Source organism: Rhopalosiphum padi, chromosome 1 (genome assembly GCF_020882245.1).
Source record: "Rhopalosiphum padi isolate XX-2018 chromosome 1, ASM2088224v1, whole genome shotgun sequence".
Classification (NCBI taxonomy): Eukaryota; Metazoa; Arthropoda; class Insecta; order Hemiptera; family Aphididae; genus Rhopalosiphum; species Rhopalosiphum padi.
In genome coordinates this window covers 58,139,281-58,152,873 of record NC_083597.1, presented here as the reverse complement: position 1 = coordinate 58,152,873, position 13,593 = coordinate 58,139,281, and the positions used below count along the sequence as shown (strand labels likewise).

General features: G+C 28.6%; 1 protein-coding gene across 1 annotated transcript; it reads left to right on the top strand.

The window, feature by feature from the left end:
- Positions 1 to 1,301: 1,301 nt before the first annotated feature.
- Positions 1,302 to 13,345, top strand: LOC132917594 (protein DVR-1 homolog). The gene is made up of 3 exons (XM_060978399.1): positions 1,302 to 1,668; positions 8,389 to 8,876; positions 11,569 to 13,345. Exons 1-3 carry the CDS (start codon positions 1,449 to 1,451, stop codon positions 11,923 to 11,925), a joined length of 1,065 nt encoding a protein of 354 aa, XP_060834382.1. The 5' UTR covers positions 1,302 to 1,448; the 3' UTR covers positions 11,926 to 13,345.
- Positions 13,346 to 13,593: the final 248 nt, after the last annotated feature.

Here is a 13,593-nt window from a genome sequence, read left to right as displayed (position 1 = left end):
AATAAAATACAGTTTTGTTGTGTTCAAAATATTTTTTTAGGATTCTATATACAATACAAATGTGAACATATAGAAATACAATTAATAGAAAATAAGTTTTTAACTTTATACATTTTTAACTTTGCAAAATGTTCGCAACATGTTGACCGGACACAAAAATAATTTTTAGTTTCTAACAAACATAATGTAATGCAGATAATATTTTAGCAGTGTATTTATATTCATATCGTGATTTCATTAGAAAATACTAAAGTGGTTAAAATCAGAGGTAGGTATTTAAAAAAATACATTTTATACATGATTTTGTAATTCTCGTTGAACAATTCAAGTATATCAAGTATATTGTTTTTAGATATTAAAAGTTTAAGCAATACATTGTTATGGGATCTGGATATCGGTTACACAAGTTACAAAAATGGTTCTGATTTCGTAAAAATCGTATTAATTATCAGCAATGTAGTCACGTGCAGCATAAAAATAATACTTCCAGAAGACCACAACAAATTGTTGAATATCCTATTCCTATAGTTTCTCTTTCTGTAGAAATAAACTAAAATAATTACATTTTAGTATCAACTTAAATACCGACCAGATATCTGATGTTAAGTATTCTATCAAATCAAAAATCAAATTTACCACTTCAGTCTTGTTGTAGGAAGTGAATACAATTTTAATATAGTATACAGCAGTAAATTCATTGTAAATATTTAAAAGACATTTTTGGATATTTTCGATTATTTACCGTATGACAAACGTGGCATTCCGTGGACACAATATTGTTGTGTTAGAGCCATCTGCAAAAATATCGAAATATATTATATAAATGTAATCCTTTTTAAATATTTACAAAGCATTTAACTCTGATGTTTTGGGAACGTGCTTATATTTTAACAGTTCTCTTCGGCGGCCGGTCCATTCAAGATGTTGTCCGTCGAGAAATATGACGGAAAAAGAAGTGGGAAAAAAAAAATAAGAAAGAATCAAAACAAAACAAATACGTTAAACACGTTTTTCCGTTTATTGACGTGCCTTTCTACGAATATTATTCTAATGGCCGAAATGTGGACCCGTTTCCCTTTGATACGTTCCGGTCCATATTTAATTGTCGATACCGCGCGGCGGCAGTGTGCGCGAGTGGATGAGACGAAGGGGGAGAAAAAAAAGGTTCACCGATCGACACGCTTACGCAAACGACATGGTACGGGTATTAGAGGTCTCGGACAGGTACTATATAATAATAATAATAATAATAATGGTCTCTCTCTGCGTGCGTAGGTCAGATATACACCCATCGTCATCTACCTGAGGACGACCAAGACCAAAGTGGCTCCAGTCGCGTCTGGTCCCTTGCAAGTGTCACACACGGGTTGTCGACAGAACACACCACATTAACGTGCATCTTATTCGCGCGTATTTCTCCCGATCAACCGGTAGTGCGTATCTCGGCCATGTGTCGTATGTACGCGATCGTTGTTGCAGCGGCGCTGCTCGCCGTACCGCACTGTTGCCGTGCGGCGGAAGGCGTGGGCGACACGTTGATGAAGATGTTCCACATACAGACCATCGAAAACCACACGGACGTCCAAATACCCAGCTACATGTACGAGTTGTACGAAGACACCGGAAACAGGCAATACGACGTGATAAGGAGCATCTCTCCGACAAAGGGTAACACCGTTCGTTTGAATATTGGCTTACTGTTTACATAGAATAAAAATGTATAAACCGTATTTGGCAACATTATTTTTGTAAATATTTCGTCGATTTAAAACGGAAATAATGCATTCGGCTACGATACATACAACAATTCCGCATATAATATCATTGTTATTTTTTGTCTCCTGTTTGAGTATAATATAGTTTTAAATCAATTTAGCCCAACAAAATAGATATATAGTCGTATACAGTAATGATAAAATATACAGTTCGATTAATAAATACTTGCATTATCGCGTATGTGTCGATCGATTTTCCGCGTAAAATTTATAAAAAAAAAACATATTTAATTTATGTTCAGCTATAGATAGGAGGTCTAATTTACCTTTTTTTTTAAATTTATTTATTTATAAGATAATTCAATTTAAATTAAATATCTATCTTAAGAATTTTTAAGGTACATGTAACAGTTGTTATTTAGTAAAATTGTTGATAAGACTTTTTAAAATGATTTAATTTGTAGTTGAGAAAATTAAGCACAGAATTTTATTGTTTATTTGGATTAGCTAATTTTGTATCAAACAACATAAATTATAAAAGAACTATAGTAATGGTTAATAGTGATTGAAATCGTCATATTTTTACTATATAATTAATTATACCAATCACGTGTATCAAATATCTATTATTATAGATATTAGATCATGTTATAATATATAAGTACTTACAACGCTATGGTGACTTCCAAGTTCCGAAATAGAACAACATTAAATCATTTAACAATGTGATGTCAACTATCATAGATTTAGTTTAATTCTTAAACTCCGATTTCACAGTTAATATAACATACGCCGTTCATTTAATATTTAAATAACAATATATCCATAATTTAAGTTATAGTTTTCCAATTAAAATGTTTAACAATATTATGCGCAATTATCCAAAATTACATAAAACTATATGAGAAAGAAAAATAAAAATTATTTAACAAATAATAAATAAATATTTAACTTAATATACCTACTTATCATACTTACTTATTTTGTATATAAGTTGTATTTATTAACTGTAAAATCAATTTTTAATTTTCTTAAAAGATTTTTATTCTTGTATTTCTAATGTACATTGTTTTAAGTTTAAATTTAACTTTTAGCTACCTATTACTTATAAATTATAACGAATACTGTTTACTATTTACTATAAAAGAAAATATTAAGACAATGATATTGTAATAAGCAATGCTTGTCTACTGTTAAATTAGTTATAGGCTACCGTATATTTTCCATTGTCTTATAATAATATAATGTAAATTATTAGGTTATTATTAGAGTAATCAAGAGACAAGAGGCTGATGGTGCAGCAGCCCTGTTAAAAATTTTAGGAAATTCTTTTAAAAATACTTTAAATATACTGTGAATGCGTTATGTAAGACTTAACCATGTATTAACATTTTAATTTGTGCGGAAATTACTGTAAAAGTCTAAATTGTCATTTATCCACAACATCAGTATTTCAAACTTATGAGGGATCCCGCAGTTAAGCCTCCCTATATGACTATTGACTATACAACAAATTATCAAGCCCCTCCTCAAAAATAAATCCTGGCTACACCACTGCATTTAATCGATTGCATTAAATATATTGAATAGTATAATAGAAAATATTATTCAACGTTATTGTGTTGTACATTATATTCCCGTGTTTTTTCAAACGCTCTTAAGTAGTTATAAAAGTCAAAATTTCTTTTTAACATAGCTTTTTATGAGATAATTTAACCTTTATTGATAAAATAAACAACTAAATAATAGAGTGATGGAGCCTATCATTGAAGATACTTCGAACTTTTAGTGAAAATAGTAGTAGGTAATTCAAAATAGTTGTCATATACATGAAATAAATAATATATATATATATATATATATATATATATTATAAATATTACTTGTATAATATCGTATTGAATAAAATCAATATTAAATTTAAAATTAAAATACCTATGATAATAAGTATTTATTTTATAATTATTTATATATTCATGGTATATTTTATTTTCAATATTTATATGATACAGATGATACCAGAATAAAATTGCAAGATATCAAATTAATATTTATGGGATATCAAAATATATTTTGGTGTATGTATAGAAATATCTGACAAATATCTATTCATAATAAACTGGAAATAAGCATATTAATGTGGTATATCAAATAAATATTTGTCATACTACATTAATATAATTTAATGGTTAAAATTTTCTGAGATATCTTTAATAATTGTAATATATAAATAATTGGCTTATAATAATATATCTTTATGAAATTCAAGATATATTTAAAAATAAAGTAAAGAATTTCCAAATATATTAAGTAAATATAATTAATGTTTAAATGAAAATACTATATAAATATACCTGTAACATATTTTTGCTGTTTGGGTATGCATGAAATATTTGTTATACTTATAGTATAATTAATAACGATCTATAATATTAATATAAATTAGTTTTCTCTTATTTTTTAAAAGTCATTATTAATTTTGGGTAGGTATATAAAAAAAAAATCTTGTTTACGGTACAATAACGCATTAAATATAATACTCAATCAGAAGTGTATTAAAAAGTATTTTAGTAAATTGCACTCCAAATTACAGTAAATTTATAACATTTTTAAATTTTGATTACAATCAATATATTTATCAACTATAATTGAACTAACATTAATAATAATATATGGCGGTAAAAATATTTTACTTATTTTAAAAATAACTACCTAAATTTATATGGAAACTCAAGTATATTGCACATATATATAATATTTGTTTCAAGTTAGTATTGATATACTAAATATGTATATATTTAATTAATTAATTTTATTATGTAAATATATTGTATTAAATGGAGACGATATATGATTATAATTTAATATTCTTTCTATACATTTTAATATTCAAATAAATATTTTAAAATTTAAAGAGATTTGTGGATTTCAGTATTACTACAAGGATATATTATGAAACTTACTAAATTGTCACTTATTACCGTGTAAAATGTATATACATTTGGTATGTTTGTATACACGGCATAGTATACAATTCTTTACCTTTCTTGTATAGGCGCCAAAAAAAAAACCCAGTGGCGTCAAACCAGGTGACCTATGTCTTTAAAATACTGTAACAAAAGTATTGTATTACGTATTAGAGTAATACTTTAAAGTAGTATTTGTTAATCTTTTGTTATTTATTTTCACGGGATACATTTTATTATATTGATATACTTTATTCAGATGTGATTTATAGCATTATACCTATCAAATTCAGACGTCATTCAAAATGAATAACATTTAAAATATACGAGACCTTGTCTCATATTATATCAATATACCTAACCAGTAACCTACCTGATAATTGTTTATATTCATCGAATAAAGCACTTTTATAGTTATTTGTTTGATCTGGTATTCGTTTAAAATATTTCTAAGCCCATAAGTTTGCATGATATACCGTACAAGTATTGTTTTGAGCGCTTAACTCGGCCGGTGACTCATTTCTATAAATTACTTTTCGACTTCATCGGATGTAATTGTCAAGTCAGGTCGGTATGTGAAAATAAAAGTTCATTAAGCCCTGGTTGGTTGGTCGCAGAAATCCAATTATTGTCAAAGTTTGGTGTAAAGAGTTGACTCGAATAACAAATGAAAACTTTCCGCTGGATTGATTGTTTTTAGAACTTCTTATAACTTAATTACAAAGCCATAGTACCGACCCATTGGAAGATTAATATTATTGAAACTCGTACATATATCATAATTTTGATTTTGAATGATTAGTTATCGAATTTCTGGTGAATTTAAATTTAATTATTATGTATGACTTATCGAAGGTTAGCTCTTACGTATACAAAGTAATAATGGATATCATCAATAAATCAATTTAGTTACGTTATACTTTAAAATTATATTTATGAAATTTTAAATGCAAACGTTTGAATTTATATTGAATTTTAAATGATAAGCAGATAAGCTACCTTCTCACACTTTCATATTTAATTTAATACATTTTAAATACATTTTTATTTAATATAATGCAACTATGCAAAGTGTCACCTGCATATGATATGACGTATATTGTATATTTATATGGTATGTTGCACCTACTGAGTTTAGACAATGATTTATTTTGTATTTGCACATAGCAAATATATGATTCATAATAATTCATAATAAATAGGATAAAAATATGTTTTGGTTAGAATTTTTAATAACAGATTTTAGTAAAGAAAGTATATGTACAACTAAACCGTGTAAATATAGTTCTGTGCTTAAATTAAACTAAATTTTGATTTTAAATAATTTATTTATTGCAGTATATCAGTATATTATTTTGATGTCTGATTCATTTTAGTATATATTATAGCGTATAATATAATGTACCTATATATATTATTATTATTATTATTATGTTTTACTTTCTATAGTAATTTGGAATTTTGTTTATACCAGAACGTACGACGAGTGTGTCGACGACACGTCATACAAGTAATAGAAAAAGACATAAATTCTGGTATTCGGGGGGTGTATATACATACACGGGAAAAAAAGGGTCGTTTTCGGAGTTTCAAATTTGGCGCCTTGCCTATACTCTACTTCCGTTTAATTTGCGTAGCGACGCCGTCTGGATAGCATTTTGGAACATCGTCGTTATGGAAACACACTCAAAAATAAAATAATAATATAACTACACTCCATAAGTATTATCTGTCATGTTGCCGTCGGCAGACCGGAGTCTTTCCGTGTGCAGCGTAAAACCGATCGTATAATTATTGTTTTTACGACGGTCAGTCGTACAGAATATTTGGACCGTTTGGGAGACAATTTTCGTTCGATATCGTGTGCAGTATATTATAAATATATTTGGAAGGATCGAACAAAGTGAACAAATATATAGTGAGTGTGGGTGTGTGTGTGTGTGTGCGTGTGCGTGTGCGTGTAAACGAAGAAGACAAAATGCGGCCCAGCGGTGGGCCGTAGGAAATGGTCGTGGCGCCAGGGACAAAAGACTTTTGTCCGAGGTAAAATACACATAAATGCAGGTGCTCGTTGTCGATGTCGTCGTCGTCGTCGCGTCCTTAGGGTCAATGCGAGTGTCTAATCTAATGGCTTGTCAATTGGTTCGTCGCCGCCACCGCCGCCGTCGCCGTCGCCGTCGAGACCGCCGCCGCTGCCGCCGTCCGTCCGTGCAGTACTTAAGCAGACGAGTCTCTCTCTCTCTCTCTCTCTCTCTCTCTCTGGGGCGACACACGATTTTAATCCTTTGTAACTCCTCTTCCAATCTATACACCACCCCCCAGCCAGCGCATACCTACACGATTATTATATAGGTACACGGGAGAACACACGAGGAATTCGGGAGACTGCACATTCGATATATTTTTTTCTAAAACTGGATTTTGGTCGGGATTTCGCCCTGTCAGTCTGGCCCCGACAAATCGGATTTAAAGGGTCGTTATCTGCGACTTCCACGATACAAGTACAAGATAAACGGATTATCAACGTTATATAAAGTACGTGCGTGTGCAGTACATGCGTGTATTATAAATATGTCTACCCCGCGGTCGGCGGAATGATGATGATGCGCGGGAGGAGGTAACGACAGCACTGACAGATTCGCGTGTTCGCAATAACCATATTAAACACCCTGGTTTATTATGGTCGTGAAACGTGATTACGGGTTGTCGAAAAATACTTCGTTTGATCAAAATCAATCCAAAATATGTGTTTAATAGACCTGCCACTGGGGAAATCCTTGAATAAAATAAATACATAATAACGATATTAATCTTCACGAATCACTGTTTAATAAATCCTATCGATATGCTGTTTTGTACATGACCAGTACCACGATTACGTGTTGATAGTCATCTTTCATTATTTTTACCGAAAATTATTTGTTAAATATTTTGAACTATTTTATTTCATAATATTTTAAAAGTAAATTGACAGATCTATAAATAATAAACAATTGTATATTGTCTTCAACTCGCTTCGTATTTATTTGAGGTCCATGAATACATTATGAGCAAATCGTGTATTTATAAGACATTTTAATAATTTAGTAGTACAATATATTTATATTACTAATATAGCTCGCAAAATTAAAGAAAAAAAATAATAAGTGGCAGCCCGCTACCTAAAAAGGTTGAAAATTTAAAAACCTCTCTTATATTTAAATTAAAAATTAATAGTTAATAAAATAATAAATATATACAATATAGGCTAATAGTTTTTCTTGCTTTCGAAAAAGTTTTTTGTATTACTACAAAATAATTATCGTATTTATATATAAAGATTCATTAATAAAGATAAACTGTAAAATTACTTATGGAAATATATTAATATTATTACTAATTTACGAACATTAAATGAAATTGAAATATAAAAGAATTTTTAAAGAACTAAATATCTAAATTACAATCTAACTACATTGACATTTTATCACCAATAATTAGAATTGAACAATATTATCCGTTTTTATAATGATACAATATCAATGCATAAAGAATTTAGTAATATAAATATATTATAGTGCCTATTACAATTACACTAATGGAAATAGTCTCCATTAGTCACTTTGTTAAAATCTTAATGACATCTCTTTTAAAACATTTTTTTTAAAACTCCCTAAGTAGGTAGTTTTGTTTCATTATGTTAATATGCTTGTATTTTATTTTTTCAGAATCACTGGGCTCGTATAGTCAGTTTGTTTATGACCTGAGTACACTTGAACCCTCTGAAATAGTCCAAAAAGCAGTCCTTCAGCTTGAACCTAACACAAATCATCAATTTAGCAAAGCCATAAATGTATCATTTTTCGCTTTGCCTAAACAAACCGTATCTAAAACGTATTTAGGGTCAGGAACTATACACGGTACTTTAAATTTGGTCAACACTCTGGGTTCCCAAACATTAAACGACTTCGACCAGTTAGTCGTCCAAATGGAAGGTGCGGTAAAATTGTCAATTGGACTCGTGTTATATTCGATAACCACTAGTGGTAAATATGCAAAAGGAAACGAATTGGCAAACTTACTGTTTGAAACTTCAGTTAAAAGACGTAAAAGGTCAGTCGCTGATAATGAAATTGACATTAAGCGAAAAAGTTTCACGGATGAACCAAAACGAAAGAAGAAGAAGCAAAAAAATTCACGATCCAATAAATTACAGGTAATTTTATGGAATATTTACACTTAAATAAAAATATACACAATTATGAATAAATTATTTTTCTGATTTTCTACTATGCCTATTAACTATTATAGCAAACTATAGTAAACCTACCTAATATTTTATAAATATAAGTATAAGATATATTTGCCATTTGGTATATAAACGATATTATATTTTTCTAATGTTTTTTAAATATAGTATAAACCATTAATTAAAGCTATTTAATACATTTTATTTTATTATAGTATTAGTGATTGTTAAAATTTCAAATTGTATCATATGAATAATAATAATAGAAAAAAAACAAGCTAATAATTTTTTTTAATGTTATAGTACCTAATAATTTTGTAGTATTTTATATTTTTTACATTTTTTTTATGGTTTTCTAAAATCTAAAGTACAAAATATATTTTGATTTTAATCTATATGTTTCATTATGAAAATCTTAAGTGACTTTTAGTATAACATTTTTCTATAATTAATAATTGTAAAGCCGATAGCTTTCATATATAATAAAAAATATAGATATCTACTGTTTATTCAGTAATGTATAATACGTTTTAATAATACAAAATTTCAATTAGTCAATTTATTTATAAATTCTAATAATATTTAATCAGTTTTTGTAAGTAATTATAGAAAGTATAATATGCATAAACAAAACACATTTCAGTCACTCAAGCACAGAAAAAAACCTATTAAAAAGCGATTAAAAAGCTAATAAAAAACATAATTTAAAGTATTAAAAGTTGATGAATTTTTTTATCAATTTTTGTGGTATATATTTTGAAGTTTAGATATATATGAAATATGAAAGATTTTTTTTTAACTTTAAAGAAATATTAAGTTGGAATTGTAACGCTCTAAAATAATTTGAATACAAATATTTTCAATGTATTTTGTGATGCATGTAATTAAACAATTTATATTTTAATAGAATATAATATTTAATTATTTGGATATATACTTACTATATACTTACTTGTAGCTAATTAAATGTTAAGCTTAGTTATTTTAGCTAAATAAGAACAAGTTGAAGTAATAATTTTTAATCAAAAATACAATTCGTACTACTCGAAGATTTGTTATGCACCAAAACAGTCTTAGTGTTTTTCCTGATAAATTGAGTTTTTTAAACTAAACATAGAAATGTATCACATTTATCATTCAGTCTAATTAGTATCAATTGATTAAAACTCATCAAAATGTTCTGGTTCAGTAAATTCTGAAGTTATATTTAGAGAATAATTGGTTTTTGTGCTAATTTGCGTAGGTATGTTGTATAGAAGTTAAATTAGTATTTGTTCTCAAAATATCTTTAGCCGTCTCATGACATTTTATAAAAAATCCACGATTTAATTAAATTTAAGTTAAATTCACGGAGATATAATATATAGCACCATTATTGATGATTTTGATGCGGACGCTGCAATAGTTATCCATATTAATGATGCATAGATAGATATGAATTGGAAATTTCCTGGCCTAGAAGGAATATTGATATTGTGATGAAGAAGATTTAAAAATCAGTTTTATTACATTAATTTATGCTATTTTATAGACAGTATGTAAGATATTGTCTTATTAACAATTTTTTTTTTGGTTAGTTTAGAGCTAATGTTTTGAGTTTTTACGCTGAAAATGCATAACCTAATAATAACTAAAAAATAAAATGATAAACATACCGATTAAGTATATTTAAAAGTAAAAAGCAATAAAAAGGTCTGAATAATGTTATTAATATTATCTTCACGTTGTCTCACAGATGTAGCAACATTGCGTTCAATATTATAGTGTGTTTGAATTGGTCAAATATCAAATTTAAATAAGTAAAAATGTTATAAATACCATTATCGCTTTTATTAATTTTCAATATTAAAAACAGGTTATAACTGTGTAAAACAATAGGTACAGCTTTAAAATTATCATTGTTAACTAACTTAAAAATGTAAATACAAATACAATAAATCATAAACTAAAATTAAATATAATGTTCTTACATTTAAGTAAATTGATATAGGTCAATTCACAATTAAATTAAAACCAATGACACAAAATGAATTCAGCTGAACATAAATTCACTTAGTTGTATCTACATTTGTAACGAGTGATGCACAATATGTAGGTAGTTACAACCGCAAAATAGTTTGATTTCAGATTCAATATTTTTTATGGTATTGCGATTCTATTCTGTATGTATTTGACAATCTATACAAGTACATATTTTACTCGTACTAAAAAAAAAAAAAATAATAAAAATTACAATCAATAAGTGCATTAATGACAATGCAGTTAATATTATTTTATTATACACGTCACGTGAAAACGATTATTTTGTTTGATATTATATTATTAGATAATAAGTATACCATTGATAATAATTAATATGTAACAGCCCCAAAACTTAGATATGAACAGTGTCTAATCTACCCCTGTAATATGTAACGTAGACAAACAACAGTGCATGCGTTAAGTTAGGCGGTGTTTAACCTTCTTTGGTGGTTTTATTATTTTCTTAGTACGTATATTGTGCTATCGATATATCGAATACTCAACATACGTAAAAAAATATATATATATATAAAACGCTATTCTAACCTATACGAGATATATACATGTTTATTGTAATACACTTATCAGACGTGCCTATCAGTATACCGTTGTGTAATATTGTGTGTGTGTTGTGCAGGCCGTGGACACGGGTGACACGATCACGTTTACCGGCGTGGACCAGTGTCGGATGGAGAAGCTGGTGCTCAACTTCGCGGACATCGGCTGGGAAGACTGGGTGATCTACCCGAAGGGGTTCGAGACCAACTACTGTGCGGGCGGTTGCCTGTTCCCGCTGGGCAAGGGATCCAAGCCCACCAACCACGCGACCGTGCAGAGCCTGGCCAGATCGTTCGGCCGGTTATGGGACCTGCCGGAGCCGTCGTGCGTGCCCGACACGCTTGCCCCGCTCACGTTGCTGTACATGGACAGGTCCAACCACGTGCTGCTCAAAAGCTACCCCGACATGAGGGTGATCACGTGCTCTTGCAAGTGATGCTACCGCGGTTATGGCATGCACGTCGGTGGTGACGTTACGCGACACCGCGGCAACAATGTTTCACGGCACGATGTACTTCTGTATACTATCTAATTTTAATTTATTGTCCTGCTAGGCATAACTTGTCGACGGTCCGACACACTCGGATTTAACTATAATTATGTGACCGTGTCAGATATTCCACATATCGTACACCGTGTACCTATGTATCATTATAGTACGGCGGTGAACAGTTATTATATTATCTACTGTGGCAGGCCTGCGTTCATTATTTTTTCCTAGTTGAATTTTGTGATTTCGAAAAAAAAATTATTTATTATAAATTCATAAGTGTGTAGTTTAAAGTTTTTTTTAAACGCGTATACAATAATATATAAAAATCAAAAAAAAAAAAAAAATCTCAGTTAAAGAAAGGAACAAGGTTTTTTTTTGTAAAAATTAAGTGTTATAAAATATACTGCTTTTATCTAAATAAAAATATATTTTTACTCACAAATATTGACTTGAGAAATTGGCGTAAACATCGTTAAATAGATCGCTCTGTACAATATATGTAATATGTATATAATATATTAGGTATATATACTATTATGTATTATAGTAATTCGTTTACGGATGCTCTGCACAATATACAGCGAAATAATAATAAAATTATTACGGCGAATGACAAAAAGTAAAATTCAATGTTACCAAACCGTGTGATGATTTGTACAGCTTAGGTTAATCCATAGTAGATATATGTATAATTGTCCATTGTACAATATTAATTATGAACCGTTATTATATTATTGCTATATTTATTGAAACATTGTAATATTTAAATATCTATATTATTATTGTGATTGTTCTCGATAAAGTGCATAATATCAATAATAATAAAATAATAAACATTTTGCTACGTCACATACATAAAAACTAAAATTATTATTTATACATAATCGTATAATGTTCAGATAATCCAAGTCCAGCTCTTTTGAAACGATACAGCATTAGAAGTGCGACGTCTCGTCATCGGAAAAGTGATCGCTTTATTTTTATTTTTAAAATGTTATTTCAGACTTAAGTGAATGAGATATTCAATTTTGGTTGGTTATTAACCACTTTATTGAAGTGTGCTTAGTGCTTACCATAATAATGTTACTTTGTTTTAAAATGTTTATTTTGAATGAATTATGAATGTGACGACGCAATGTTTGATGATGATACACGAAAATTGTATTATTATCGTACTGATATTTTGTCTGATGTTGATAATGATCTATTATTATAATACCATGTTATATGTTACATTATTATTACCTAAAGTTTAAGATGAGTTGTATAATATTATTTTTAAGCTGTCCATTTTAATTTTAATACGTTTAGATATTTATTTTATCAGTACAAATTGAATAATAAATGTATAAATACCTAACAATTCATATGTTTAAACCTATATATATTATATACCTGTAACAAGTGTTGTTTTCTTTATATTACTAATATGTGCAATGCACATCATAAATCACATTATTATGTTTGTGAACTTTTACTTAAGCGTTTTGTATCTTTAAAAGATATACGATTATCTTATTAAAGTATACATAAGTAAATTAAATTTGTCAATGTCCATTTGTGTAGGATTTTAGATAAACAGAGTACCTCACCAAACGTGATAACATCCGT